The sequence below is a fragment of the Gymnodraco acuticeps genome, unplaced genomic scaffold, assembly GCF_902827175.1.
Source record: "Gymnodraco acuticeps unplaced genomic scaffold, fGymAcu1.1, whole genome shotgun sequence".
Classification (NCBI taxonomy): Eukaryota; Metazoa; Chordata; class Actinopteri; order Perciformes; family Bathydraconidae; genus Gymnodraco; species Gymnodraco acuticeps.
Window position 1 is genome coordinate 538,039 of NW_022992216.1, and position 15,607 is coordinate 553,645.

The window sequence follows — 15,607 nt, forward strand, 5'->3', positions numbered from 1 at the left end:
TTGAACTTTGTAGGAAGTGATAGGCTTATCATTTGGTCAGGCTATCTGTTCTTTCCATGCTTGCAGTTTTTATGCTAGGTTAAGCTAACCACTTCCTGACCACATCTTAATACTTTATAAACACTGGGGATGGAAATCATTGCCATTAGCGTACCAGCAAAACCGATGCCACATTTTATCTTTCAGCCTCGGAGATGCAGATGCAGAATTGGCCGTCGCAGACGACGATGTGGACGCCACGGCAACAGAGACCTACTGCGGGGAGTGGAAGAACGACAAGCGAACAGGATTCGGCATTAGCCGGCGGTCCGACGGGCTGCAGTACGAGGGGGAGTGGCTTAGCAACAAGCGCCATGGCTACGGCTGCACCGCGTTTCCTGATGGCACAAAAGAGGAAGGGAAGTACAAACAGAACATTCTGGTGAGCGGCAAAAGGAAGAACCTGATCCCGCTTCGGGCCAGTAAGATCCGAGAGAAGGTGGACCGAGCCGTGGAGGGAGCGCAGAAAGCCACCGACATCGCCCGGCAGAAGGCTGAGATCGCCATGTCCAGGTAGGCGCTTTACGCTGGTTTGTGGATGAGTCTGACTTGTTGGGTTAGTCATTCTCCACCATTCCTTTGGTGCAAGTAAAAGGCCACCAAGTCTAGAAGTGGTTGTGTGTTTGCTAGCTAGGTCATGGCTAATGTGATGTGATAGAGGCCTTGAAGATCAACTTTGTACTGTTAGAGATGGGGTCCTGAATGAGCACAAACATTACTTCCAAAGCGATTTATTTTATTTTCACATGAGAGTTTTCTTGGTTTGTGTTCTGTCTGTTTGTTTCCTTTTACTGGTTTGAAGTGACATGGGAAAAGTACTAATATATCTACAAGGTTTTACAGAGCCTGGTCATATGGTGTAGCCATAATCACTTTCTTAACATTTCCACTAGCTGTCTTCATGTTCGTACTAATCTTAAACATTTCATCTTCAAAATGAACAGAATACAATGAACCATCAGTGTCACTGACCAAATCAGTGGCTCTTAGCAAAGGAGACTGAGAACACTGTTACAGTACTTCCTCATTAAAGAGACAGCGAAAGACAACAAAATCATGACCAGATAACTCTCTCTTGCCAAAGACTGTATTTTGAGCCATTAACATTTTGAACTCTATTCGTATGAATCTGTTTTTAATACTGAAAGTAAAGTATCTAAACTAGGATCATCCTAATCTAAATCTAGAACTGAACTGAACAGTCAGAATCAGCACTAAATGTTGAATTGGTGTGAATGGATAGGCATTCACTCATAAAATAATAAAGGGAACTTCAACGGCGATGTGATGAAAAAGGTGAATGAACTCTATAGTCAGTGACAAAATGATTGATTCCTCAACTTCAGCACTTTCTTTTTCTATCTTATCTTCATGTCTTTGTATTGTTCCAGAGTCAACCAAATACTAAGGTCTCCATGTGTATTGTCTGACTCCTTGAGGGAGTGATAACACTTGTAGAAGGCCTGAATACGCATTGAGATCAATGGAAGATTAAGAACAGGATTAGGGTTAAGGTAAAACGAGGGTTAAGGAGGTTATGTAAGTGAAGCGGCACGTAAAGCGAGACGGTCAGTGGTAAGGTGATGATGAAGATGTTCTGCTGAATGGAAATGAGATCTTGCTCTCGTTAGAACTGCTCATTGAACTAAAACAATGGGCACTGTCTGGGTTTTGATGCTAATGGCCCAGCCCTGACCTTCTTTACAGATCTAAAACTTTTGGACAGGAAAAAAAGCAGTAATCTTTGTTTTTCAGCCAAGAACCATCTAGAAATGAATTAACTGTCCTGGGACCAGTAATCATGGATACACATCGACACTCTGTGTCATGTGGAGAGCCATCACAAGTAGGCCTATGACCTATTTTGCTACCAGACCTTGTTGTTTCAAGGAACCAGGTTATAGGCCATGTATACAGTAGTTCTGTGGCACTACTTTCTGTCAAAACTTATTTTTAAAACCTCATTAGTAGATTGGGGTTGTTAGGTAAGGATTTGATAAGAACATTGAAAAAGTGTCGAAGTGAACATTTGGATAATGAGTTCAAGCCAATATGAGCAAGCAATTTGGCTGCTAGATTCACAAGATTTCCATTCTGCAGATACTTTTATATCCACCAGAAAATAGTTAGCCAGTTCTGAAAAGTCATATAGAAACACTATACAACACTTAGTTTCCCAATGGCTGTATTGGTATGTAAGCCGTTTTTAAGATGAATCTGAGTGGAACAAGTGGATGATTGGCTGGATTGAATCAGCGCTTGGAAAATTACTTGGAATTTCCTCTGACTTGCATTTTTAAAACTAAAGGTTTGATCATTACATAATGGCAAAAAGCATTTGATTGTATTGTAATATGTTCCCTGTTGGCTTTGAAATTAGATAGGATTCTCTCTCAATTTGTTTTTTTCGTGAGTTTATTTATTTGGTGAAATTGCACTTACCGAGCAAACATTTCAAACTTAAATTGTCATTTGGATATTAAACATCTTCAAAGAAGATAACTAGCCTTAAAATACCAGCACCCATCTGTTGGGTTGAGTTGTACAAGAGGTGTCCTATCCTGCAAAGGAAATATATGAGCAACAATTGGGATAAATGTTTACAGGTCCATTCACAAACCCAGTGACACTGAATTGTGAATGAACCTGTGGTCCATAAAGGGGTTAGGTTTACTATCTGATTAGAAGTTGACCTTGAAACAGATCAATAATGGAACACGCTAACAGCATGTCAATTACTGTAACTTACATGTAGGTCTGGGTAATATATCAATACTATATGGATATTGTGATATGAGACTAAATATCGTGTTGGATTTTCAAGTCGAAAAGTGTATTTTCGTGGTTTTAAATGCAGTACACAGTAATGGGATTTATTTTTGCTGAATTTACCAGACTGTTGTAGCTGTTTACCCACTTAGCCATTATACCCACATAACCAATGCAATATATGTAAAAACTTCACCATTAGTTTACTTTACAATATTGTAACAATATATTGATGTATTTCCTGAAAAATGTATGATATTTGATTTCTCCATATTGCCCATCCCTACTTACATGTACACAGTACGTGTCATTGTGCTTGCATTTGTTGAAGAGAACATTGCCTCATTCATACATGTGTAAAGACTAAGATGGACAAGCTAGATAAGGAAATAATGTGAACACACAAGTATTACAAAGAAAATAAGTGAGAAGAAAATAGTGTAAAAGTAGGAGTTAGAGATAAAACAATCCAAAAGTGAAACAGGAAAAGTAAATGCGAGTGAGATGTATTACCGCATTATGCAAACAATGTTGGCAGGCAGCCTGAGAGGGCAAAGATACTGAACTATGGTCCACACACACACACACACACACACACACACACACACACACACACACACACACACACACACACACACACACACACACACACACACACACACACACACACACACACACACACACTTATGACAGTCTGTAGGGCAGTTTGACCAAAATGTCCTACAGCTGCTCACCTTATTCAGTGGACACATCAGTCACTGGTCTGTCTTACAGTACATTAAGGATATATGGAACAAAACCTTGCTAATACAAGCGGTATGAATGCGAAAAGCGGACTCTAGATTTAAATATAGAGCTTCCAACTAAATTAGTTTGCGAGGGGAAGTATGTTTTTTACCCAGCTATGTTTAGGCAACGAAACTACCTGGTTAAGAAAAAAGATCATGGTTTGGCTTGAAAATAAGTATGTTTGTATATCGTTGAAGTTACGTACGATGACAATTTGACTCCTGGGTGAAAGTTAGATATTTGTTTGAATCCTTTATCCACCCAAACCCTACATGGATATTCACAAATGATCTCTTCCTCAAAACGTTATTGACAATGCAACCCTGGCTGTCGTAACCCAGCATGTTGTATTTGTCCGTCAAACTGTTTGCTTCTTTGTCAATCTGTTGGTTTACATCTGTCTGTCTGCCTCTGTCTTGTTGTCAGGCTATAATCCAGTGGCTGTCTCTCGTTTAAAAAAAAAAATCATTTAAAATATATGTGGGTTTGAACTATGTTTGAATGATCATAATCATAGTCACAATTCGTACCTGAATCTGGCTGCTTTAAGAAAGTAATGTGTAAACCTACACAATCAGGTGATGTAAACTTCAGCTAATGTATGTTAAAAAGAGTTGTCCTTGGATACTTGTGCACTAGGGGTTAAAGCTTGATTTATGTTTGGGGAGGGACAGAGTGCCCTTGTCTAAAGTAGGGTGCGCTTTTTAGATGCCTAAAGCAATAAACCCTGATCTCAATACAAAAAGTTCTTGAATGAAATTATTTCATGAGTGCATTGCATAAGGGTATTTAACCATGCAAAGCAGCTGTGAGGCGAAGCACAGCTGAGGTGCTTGAAGCTAAATGCCGACACATCTTGATGGTGACATGCCATTGTTCCGATGGCCTTTATGTATACACATACACATGTTCATGTCTTTTGCAGGTGTTTTTTCACAAGTATAATGACCTTTGGGAAAAGACTAAACTCCCTTTAATATCCATTTGTTTCTTCTTTTGCAATCAGTGCGACAGTCAAACTCTGTGAAATCATCAAAAGTACTTGGTCAGCTTTAGGCAACAACAGTTCTTGGTTAGGAATTGATGTTACGGAATTGGCATAATGGAAGAGCGTTAGAAGTGGCCTTACGGAAAGTGGCCTTATGGAAAGTGGCGTTACGGAAAGGGGCTTTATTGAAGTGTGGAAGTTAGTCCTGTCTTTTGATTACGTTTAAATGATACAGCTTTACTTTATGAAGGCAGTGGTATGATGAACATTCAGAAATATAATTCTCAATTTAAACTAGATTTTAAAACCACAAAATGTTGTGTGTTGTGACAGAGATTAAATAGATATAGTAATTGATGCAGAAAAAAGTGCTTAGGCGACAGCTGAATCTTGTCAGCAGCAGCAGAAAGTTTTGCTCTTCAGAACATTTGCCAAGTTTAGTGCAGGATGTCCTTGTATGAAGTATCCAATGATGGTTTCCTCGGTTACTCTCTAATATTTGCTATAACCCAAAATGTACATGCAGTAGGTAGGCTACAGTTGTCATATGGTCTCAAAACCAGCTCTGTCTTTGCGGTACGCACATTCACCCACAGAGAAATATCTAACCCAGATTCAGACAGCAGCAGGACAGGACATCCTCTCCTTCTCCCTCCCTCTCTCTATCTCTGTCCCAGAACAGAACAGCAGGGTATTTCCTTGTGGAACACCAGGAGAAGCCCTGAAAGGTGAAACACAGTCACAGGGTATTTGCTGCAGATAGTCCCAGAGCTATATGATAGATATCTTCCTCACCAATTATGCAGCTCTTTGTCACACTTTCCTGGAGTCTGTTTCTAAATAGGCGCATCGTCTGTTTATGAACATTTAACAAACTTCTTAATATTGATCCGGTCGGGAAGAAGAGAGGTCAAAGGTGAGGTTTGCTGGAGAACAGAAGTGCTGAATCTGCTGTCCAAGTGGCTGATATAACAATAAATCCTGGATTTGTGTGTGTGTGTGTTTAGGATACTAGGCTGATATGCACTGCTGTCACATGCTGTGCTGCTGATGTGGCTACCTATGATTAGTCGGTACAAGACAAACACACCGGTGACTCACTGTGCTTTGTGGATGGAGCCATTCACAGCAATCCTGTGACCTTGTTTTCATCAGAAAGCCTGAAGCCCAACACACACTGTCACTCGCACACACACACACACACACTATTAGCGGGGCTGCAAACCGGAAAGCTCTGTCAGATGTTCAGGTATGAATCACCCTCATCAGCTGGTTCAGAGTAATGACGGAGATGATGGAGGAGCTTAGCAGAGTCCTGGATTAGACTTTCTCTCCGTGTCTCTCTCCTCACCCTACCTCACCTCACCTCAGTATGCTTGTGTCTGTCTTCCTCTTTGCTTTGGTTCTCCTCTGCTTCCCTGCCCTCCTTTATCGTCCTCGCCCTTTTGGCCTTAGTATCCCTTTATCCACTTAAAGGCACTACATGTAGCATTTCAAACATCGGTATACCTTTAATAAGTTATAGGCAGTACTTCAGTATAGTTGACCGTTTGCTGAACTCTTTCAGTGAACAGCGATTGTCAAGTCAAGTTAATCCTAGGCAGTGTTGGGCAAGTTACTTCCAAAATGTAATATATTACATATGACTTATTACTGTCTCTGAAATGAATGAGTTACACTACTTTTTAGTTACTTTTTAGTTACTTTAACCAAAATAACCGCAAAAGAATGGCTAGGTATTTTAAATGCTAAAATGTAGTTTAGTGCAGCTCATTCTACATCCAGTGAAGGGCAATGTGGTATAGCATAACAACTGTTTAGGCCCTTAAGGCTACTAACAACTTGTATTACACGGCTTAGTTGAATACTCGATTCTGATTGTAAATTCACGTTGTTAATACAGTACAGACCACTGTCAAGGACTATAATGAAGGTTGCTAAGGAGGATCAAGAAAGAGACAGGAAAAGAGGTTAAAAGACGGAGCGCTGGACGTCAGATAAATCACCAGAAGAAGGCAGAGAGGAAGTAAACAATAACAGGACACGGAATGGGCTCTGTATTTTGCAGTAGTAGGTTTACGTGAGCAATAGTGGCCGGCAACAGCAATGAAAAATAGCATTGATGGTCCCCAATGAACAGATTATGGCATTTGTTATGTTTTGAAACCAAGCAAGTGAGAACATTTCAAGTGAGTTAAAAGTGCAATCCTGAAATATTTCATATAGTCCAAAGTGGACTATGGCAAAGAAAAGCCCAAAAGCTTCAAAACTGTACTGATAAAACAAATGAGAACATATTGTAAATCAAGGCAAATATTATTTGAACCAGCTCATGGTTTGAAATGGCAAACATTGAAAAGCAAAAGTATTATTAAAACCATGTACTTTGGTCACTTTGGTCCCATCATATACTCTGGGAAGAGAATATTTACTGTGCTTGAAAACTGGTATCACATCATCATGTGAGGTTGACTTTGTGACCTGGAGAACATTTCAGCTGCAACATTAGCTTGTTGATAAGCTTGGGATATGAGATTTTTGTAGCCATTCGTGGTGAAGTCATCTGTGCTATTGTATGCATTATTTTTGACCCAACATTTCTACCGGCATGGCAGAATATGGCACTATTTTCACATGAATATTCTAGCCAGTCTATTTTTATACCACAAGCTGCAAAATTACCGCCTTACCCCACTGTACAGGCGGGTACTTGTTTGGATATACCTGGGCAGGCTCTGTTTTGCCGTGGTATCCTGGCACCTGCGGGCCGCAGAGGGGTGGCGTAGTTTCGGGCAACGAAGACTGCTGCTCCGGGGGCGAGGGCGGCGGTAAGCTAGTGTCCACAACGGAGGGTACCTTTGCATATATAAGACTGGACTACGACATTTAGGTTGACCGTTTATTGAACACGTTGTTGCATACGCTCCCATGACAACACCACAACTGTATCCGGTTCACACATCCCAAAACTCCCGGTGCCATCTTAAAGGCACAGTCACACCTGATGTGACACATACATAACATTTACCCCCCCCCACAAGGAACCCAATTAACTTTGAGCTATCTACTCTAGATGAACTGGGTAGACTGCCAGTCACCAGCATAGCCATGTGGATTATTCTGCCACGCAACAGACCATGCTCTGAACATTACCCCTGAGAGTCACAAGCTCACAATATAGTCTTCCAAGTATCTTGGTCTGACCCGGACACGGGCCGGATGAGCTTCAAAACGAACCACTGGGTCAACCGGCTCAGGTGGGAACCCGGTTGGACCCTGCAACTGCTCATCAGGAAAAACAAAGTCCCCGTCCTCCCTGGGCCCTGGGTCCACGATGGGGGGCGGTACCACTTTCCGAAGCCGGCTTGCATGCCACCGCTGACCCCAGTTGAGCGGTGACCTTCATCAGCGCCGTCCAGAAGGATAGCAGCTTGTGGTCCCGTTTAGGACGGTGAATCCTGACCCAGTCCCCCACTGTGAAGGGAGGCGCTCTCACCCTCCGTCTCTTGTCGAACCGCTGCTTCATGCAATGCTGAGCCTCTGCAACCCTGGCGCTCTGGCAGGGTGTGGCTGTTGGCGTGACGGCCGCCGGGGCCCGTAGCCGATTCAAAAGGAGCTGCAGCTCACGGCCCATCATCAAGAGGGCTGGGGAGCTGCCGGTAGTTGAATGCGGCGTCGCCCGGTAGTGAAGCAAGGTGCGAAGCAGCGCGGCTGAGAACGGAAGACCATCTGCCAGGTGTGCTCAGATCCCGTTCTTTAGGGTTTGGTTGAACCTTTCCACCCTCCCATTTGCTTGCGGGTGGTAGAAAGCTGTACGGATGTGTTTAATCCCCCTCCCTTCCACAAAGGTGGCGAACTCAGAGAAGACAAACTGTGGGCCGTTATCTGTAGTGATGGCGTTAGGACTGCCCCACCAAGCAAACAGAGAGGAGAGGAAGTCTGTGACCACCCGAGCCGTTACGGACCCTGTGGCGACCACCTCTGGCCATTTCGAATGGAGGTCGTAGGCCACCAGGAGGAAGCGTTGGTGGTGCGGGACGCCATGCAGCTCCCCACAGATGTCCAGCTGCATGTGCTCCCAAGGCACGCGCGGCCACTGCAAGGGCTGCGGTGGGAGTGGCGGGCCAGTTTTGCCACTGACCAGGCAGGCCGTGCACTCCTTCACCAATGTCTCTATATCTCGATCTATGCCCTGCCACCACACCAAATCCCTGCAGCGCTGTTTTACCTTCACAATACCCAGGTGGCCCTCGTGCGCCATAGACAATACGCAGGCCCTGAGGTCGATGGGAACGAACGTGCCGGCCCGTCTCTCCCCCATTCTCATTGAGTATTTTACAAAGAGTGAAACAGCGCCCCTCTACATGTTATGGTGAAACAGTAGATGGCACTCTCTGTTGAGAGGACGCTAGCCGAAATTGGCTTCCTTTGGTGAAAAAAAATCGAGGGATTGACCAATCAGATGAGGCTCACGTGATGCCCCTTCCAACCTGTGATTGGTCAGGGCCATGCCAAGGGAAGCTGGAGGCGGCTGGCTTCCCTTGCCTCACAATCCAATCAAATCGCATCAACTTAGTGTTGCAGTGACGCGTCCTAAAATCCGGAAGTAAGCTGCGCTCGGTTTCCCTCGACAAAAAATCAATGGGATTTCTCCATAGGACTTAGGAAAATAGCTCGAAATAAGGTCAGTGGAAAACGAACCTGTTAGAAGGAGGAAAAAAGGAGCGAATCGGACGTAAAACGTTAAAGGTCTCCTGATTTAGTTTGTGAATGAATGCTTATTAGAGTTTGGGCTGGAGAGTGCGTGCGGACCTGTCGGTTAGATAACAGGCGTGTGTAAGTCCTGCATCTGTATGATACAAATGTGTGTAAAATGATACCGGGTGCTGTAATCACTCATCTGGTTACGTTATTACATTGACCACCACACCCCCGACTCAAAAGAAAGGACGTATTATTGGCTTCCCCTAATTTTTTTCCCACGCCACGCTACTGCAGCGTTGACACCTCTGTCCCTTGGCAGGGCAGTTCGGAACTCGACTCTGGTGCGATGATGAGCCACAATTACCACAGGGCCGGCGTGCTGCCGTACCCTGGCGTGCTGCAAAGTTCACATCAAAGTTGTCCTCAGGGAAAACCTCCCCGGGAGGCTCCATGGGTAGCGCCACCGTTTGAGTTAGTAGCATGGCTCTGTGGGGAAAAGAACCGGAGGAGGGAGCTAGCTGGGATGCTAAAGCTGCTGCTGACTCAAGCTGGAAAGCTACCTCCACTGCTCTTGTTAAAGTGAGCTTGTCTGTCATCATTAGCAGCTTTTCTCTGAGCGTCGAGCTGTTAGTGTGCTCAGCCAGCTGATCCCGTATTAGTTCATCCTCCAGCGCCCCGAATTTACAGAGGCTGGCTAGTCCCCTCAGATCAGCCACGTAATGGTGGACGGACTCACCCACCTGTTGCCGGCGTTGCCGAAAAACAATCCGCCGGAGCATAACATTTTGTGGGGCAGCAAAGTGTCCAGTGAGCAGTGTAACACAGTCCGCATATTTCGGAGCGAGTCCGAGTGTCCGAAAAATCCGCTGTCCCTCGCTGCCCAGTGAGTGTATCAGCAGGGCTTTCTTCCTGTAGTCGTTAGCTTCAGCTAGCCCCGCGGCTACTATGAACGTTTCGATTGATTGATTGATTGATTGAAAAGTTTATTAACAGCTTGTATATTGGGTACAGTACAGTATAGCTCAAAACATACAATTGTTAAGGGGATGCAGACCAGAGAAAGACTTTCGTCTTGTTTACATCAGGGTCCCCCATTTCCAATTCATCATATCATTTAAGACATATAAGACATATTTGACATACAGATGGCTTATTTACAATTTACATACAGGTGGTTTTTTACATACAGATTGCTTATTTACAATTTTCATTTTAGATTTCGTTCTAATACATCCTAACCGGACATTTAAGACATACCAAGTCTACAGATGTACAGTTAGTGACAGAGTCTAAAATGCGAGTATATACATAGATGGGGGGGGGAAGCTGTCCATTGAACGACAGGTTGAGATTTGTACCATTACCGGGGCCAGTTTTGCAATGCTCTCCCCCGAAGGTGCTCTTTAAGAGAGGTTTTGAAGGTAAGTATAGTTTTACTTTCCTTTACAGTTGTGGGAAGAGCGTTCCACCTTGATGTGGCATAATTGCGAAACGTGTATTCCCCCTTTTTTGTGCCAAATCTGGGTTTCACATGATTTGTGGAGCTCCCTCTGGTGTTATGATTATGTTATTCCTTGACCTTTGGGAAGAATTTTGACATGTACATGGGTACCATAGAGGTGTAGTGGATCTTGTAGACCAGGCCCATTGCAAGTAGCTGTACTCTGTCGTCTACTCTAAGCCATCCTAGGTTGTCAAAGTGGGCAGAGGTGAGGTGGGTTCTAGATGAAAGGTCAAGCAGTAGTCTGACCAGTTTATTTTGCGATGTTTGAAGTTTTATTTTTAGCGCCTTGGAGGTGCTATGGTACCATGACGTGCAAGCATAGTCATAGTACCCTTGAATGAGTGCTCCTGCCAGAGTTTTCAGGGTGTTTTTGTTTACCAGAGAGGAGATCCGGTATAGGAATCTAGTTCTTTGATTGACTTTTTTTATTACATTGGATGCCATTTTGTCACAGGAGAGGTTTGCCTCAAGAATAAATCCTAGGTATGTAATTTCCTTCTTACTTGTGACAATAATGTCACCCACTGCAACTGAGAAGTCGTCGGATTTGCTGAGATTATGTTTCGAACCGAAGAGAATGGACTCTGTTTTACCCAGGTGTAATGATCATTTATTATCGGCGAGCCAGGTGCAGATTCTGCCGAGCTCGGAGCTGAGGGTTTTTTCAACCTGCAACCTGCTCCTGTCAGAGACCAGCAGGGCTGAGTCGTCCGCGAACAGGAACAAGTTGCAGTCACATGCTGATGACATGTCATTTACATAAATTAGGAACAGTAACGGACCTAATATGCTTCCTGGTGGAACACCACAGCTCACTGGGAGGGGGGGGGACAGAGTACCATTTACGTCCACCATCTGTTCTCTCCCCTCCAGGTAGGATTGCATCCAGCTCACCGATAGTTTATCAAAACCAATTGCTTTTAGCTTGTCAATCAGAATGGGGTGATTGACAGTGTCGAAAGCCTTTTGTAGGTCCAGCATCACCATGCCGCAGTACTTTCCCTCGTCCACCTCTTGTTTGATGTGGTCGCTCAAATAAAGAAGGCATATTTTAGTGGAGTGGGATGTTCTAAAGCCAGATTGAAATTCATAGATTAGTTTATTTTCCGCGAGGTACTTTTCGACCTGTTCATATACTATTTTTTCCATGACTTTCGAGATGGAGGTAAGTATAGAAACAGGGCGGTAGTTGCCTGGGTCCAATTTGCTGCCCTTTTTGTGCAGGGGGGTTACTCTTGCAATTTTGAAGTCTTTGGGTACTTTTCCCTGTTTTATGGAGAGGTTAATTATGTGAGCTATGACTGGTGAGATGGCGGTTGCTGTGTCTCTGAGGAATTTGGAGGGGATATTGTCGTGGCCAGTGGCCTTGTTAGGTTGGAGGGCGCTCAGTTTAATGAGTACCTCTGCTGTTGTTACCCTTGCTAGACTGAAATCATCTTTGCGTACCCCTAGGTTTTTGTAGTAGGTCATGATGTGATCTACTCCAAAAAGCCCTGAGTGGGAGGGTAATTTATTTACAAGAGTTGTGGCTATGTTTGTGAAAAAAAATGTTCAAGTACTTGGCCACATCCAGTTTGTCTGTGATGAGCCTGTTATCTGTCTTTATGTTTAAGTTAGAAAATCTTGTTTTGAGTTTTTTACTGCAGCCAAGCTGGTTATTGAGTAATTTCCAAAGTTCACGGGGTTTATTTTGTTTTCCTCAGTTTTGATATTGATGAAATTCTTTTTGGCAGTTTTGATCATGGAGCTTACGTCATTTCTTAGTCTGTTTCTTTTAATTTTGAGTTCAGTCACGTGGGCCTGGAGTTCACTGCTCGTGCTTTTGGAAAGCATTGACTGACTTTTATGAAACTCAAGAGCATTTTTTGTCTCTGGTTTTCATGGCGGTCAGTATGCCGGAGTGCATCCACGGCTCAGCGCGATTTTTTACCCTGGTTGTTCTTAGGGGGCCAAATCATTGAGTATTGCAGAGAATTTGTTTTTGAAACCAAGCCATGTTTCTTCAACTTGTGTACCACTGAGCTCATCTGACCAGTCCAGACTCTCTAGTTCTAGGTTAAAGGCCTCGCTAGAGTAGTTTTTGAGGTCTCTAGATATGACTGTTTTGTGACAGCCGGCCCTTTGTTTTAGCTTTTTGCGGGTACAGAATATCATATAATGATCACTTAAACCGCATGCTATAACCCCTTTACTGGAGATCCTGGACTTGTCAGAGGTCAGAATGAGATCAATGGTAGTTTGTGTTGTTTCACATACCCGGGTGGGTTGGGTGATTAGCTGGCTGAAGCCGTGCAGATCACAAATCCTACTGAAAGACTTGAAGACGGACGTGTCTTTACGTTGCATATCCGTGTTCCAGTCTCCAATAATAATTGTCTCTACATCCCCCACATCAGCCAAACACCCATCTAATGTATCATAAAAGTCACTCTGTTCCGGTGGTCTATAGATTGTCCCGACTATTACAGATTTAGCATTGTCAAAAAGAATTTCAACCCACACAGATTCAATATTTTCATCGAAGGACTCAAGCCAGCGAACCCACGGAATCGGCGGTTCGCCCGGCAGTGCGAGGAACGGGGAGAGAGGTGAGAGTAGAGAATCCATAATCCTCGTCGCCAATGTTGTATATATAAGACTATGGACTACGACATTTAGGTTGACCATTTATTGAACACGTTGTTGCATACGCTCCCATGACAACACCACAACTGTATCCGGTTCACACATCCCAAAACTCCCGGTGCCGTCTTATAGGCACAGTCACACCTGATGTGACACATAGGCCGTGTCTCAATTCAGGGGTTGTATCCTTTATGGGATTAGTTTTGTATCATAAAGATAAAGCAACACTTTCTCAGAATAAAGCAAAACTATGAGTTTAAAGAAAAAAAACTAAGTCAAGCAAAATAAAATAAATTTCAAAAATAAAACTATAAGTTGCAAACAAATCCTTTGTGTAATCATGTAAACTATAAGTATTTTTTCTTTGTTTTAACATAGGTTTTTGTTTGCAGTTCTTGTTTCTTCTTTCTCAATGATCAGACTTTTGCTCTCGCTGCAGCTCTCTCGTTTGCGCTCCCTCATTTTTTGTTTGAGATTTTTGACACAAACATCCCAGGTGGGCGGGACTTTCAGGGGTGTGTCCCCATTGGCTACTCAGCTTTTGAGTGACAGCCCACTACACCACAGATCATACAGTGCAACTCATGCAGCAAACTCCGGAGTCCACTCGGCCACGTTAGTGTCGGTGTCTCCTGAACATATCAGACTTATCTTATGGATTGCAGTGCATTGTACTTGTGATGTGTAGTTCATACTTTATTCCAACTTTAAATATTTTAATACCTGAACACACTGCTGCTGTTCAATAATTTCCTAATTTGGGATTGATAAAGTGTCTGTCTATTTATTTTATAGATTAAAAAAACACATCTATGTATTTTTAAGCTAAAGGTGATACACAATATAAACTGTATACTATTATTTTTCAAAGACATGTTACATTTCAAAAGCATATATTGCTATGTTTAGGACAAACAATTAAAGACTGCTTTAATTGAACACATTCTGCAATATAAAAGTGGCAGATTTGCTTTATTAAACAGACCAGACCGGTTGCATACCAACACAATTAGGAACATGCTCACATCTTACTATGTTGGTCTGAAGAGCTGAAGCATTCATACACAATGGATAAAACCGGTGTTGTTTCATTCTATATCCTGTGAGAAAATGATGTACATTTAGCATTACAAATTCGACATACTATTCCTGAGGAACATATGAATAATCAACAGATTTGAATGGAATCTCTAAAATGTTCATGTAGAATAAAGACAAAAGAGTGATTATACAAATTACATTTATTGAAATTTGAACCAGAAGATGAAGTCTCAAAGAATGTTTTAAATAAAAGGAGATAAAACAAAAAGGTGGATAATAATTAAATCTATTAAATGTATATGTAAAGACATTTGGTCAAATGAAATGACACTGAGCCAGTGATAACAGTAACGCCAGCGTGGATGAAGCTGGTGCAGTTCTTTCTTCATGCCCCCCCCCCCGTGCTGTCCCCTCAGAGGAAGTGGGAAAACGGGATAAGACTCTGGACGCCACGCTGTCTCAATGATCCACACTGTTAATATGAGAGGAAAATAAATGTTTTAGGAAATGAAAAATATGAAGTTAACAAATAAAACACAGCTCATGGACGGTAGGTTTTCCTACAAAGTTAACTCAGCCTCCATTGATTTTCATATCAAATTAGCGTGTTAATAAAATAAGCTATCGTGGCTTATACTTGCATATCTAAACAGAATCATGAAAACCTGTTGGTAGAGTCAGGCACACGAGTCCGTTTGAGTGTGTGCGCCGGTGTCTGAACGCTCACTCACTGCTAGCTATGTAGCTAACTGTTAGGCTACTTAGCTTGCATTGTTATGGATCTAAAGGTAGCACAAGCTAACTTTCATAGCACAGCTTTACTTCGCACTTAACACAATAAAGAAACAGACCGTATAGCACAAACAACACAAATGATCAATACTTACATATATTTTCACTTGTAGTATTATAATAATTGAAATGCTGGTTCTTCTGTCCACGCTCAGCTAGCTACCGCACCGCAGCTGCCTGCACTGTACAATCGCTGGAGGACTGGGCTGTCATTCAAAAACTGAGTAGCCAATGGGGACGCACCCCTGAAAGTCCAGCCCACCTGGGAGGTTTGTGTCAGAATCTCAAACAAAAAATGAGGGAGCGCAAAAGAGAAAGCTGCAGCGAGAGCAAAAGTCTGATCATTGAGAAAGAAG

General features: G+C 42.9%; 1 protein-coding gene across 1 annotated transcript in view; it reads left to right on the forward strand.

Moving 5' to 3' along the window:
• jph3 (junctophilin 3) overlaps nucleotides 1-15,607 on the forward strand; it is a 62,868-nt gene that overhangs the window by 19,166 nt on the left and 28,095 nt on the right. The window contains 1 exon segment of the mRNA XM_034205920.1: nucleotides 187-552. Coding sequence (XP_034061811.1) covers nucleotides 187-552 — 366 coding nt within the window.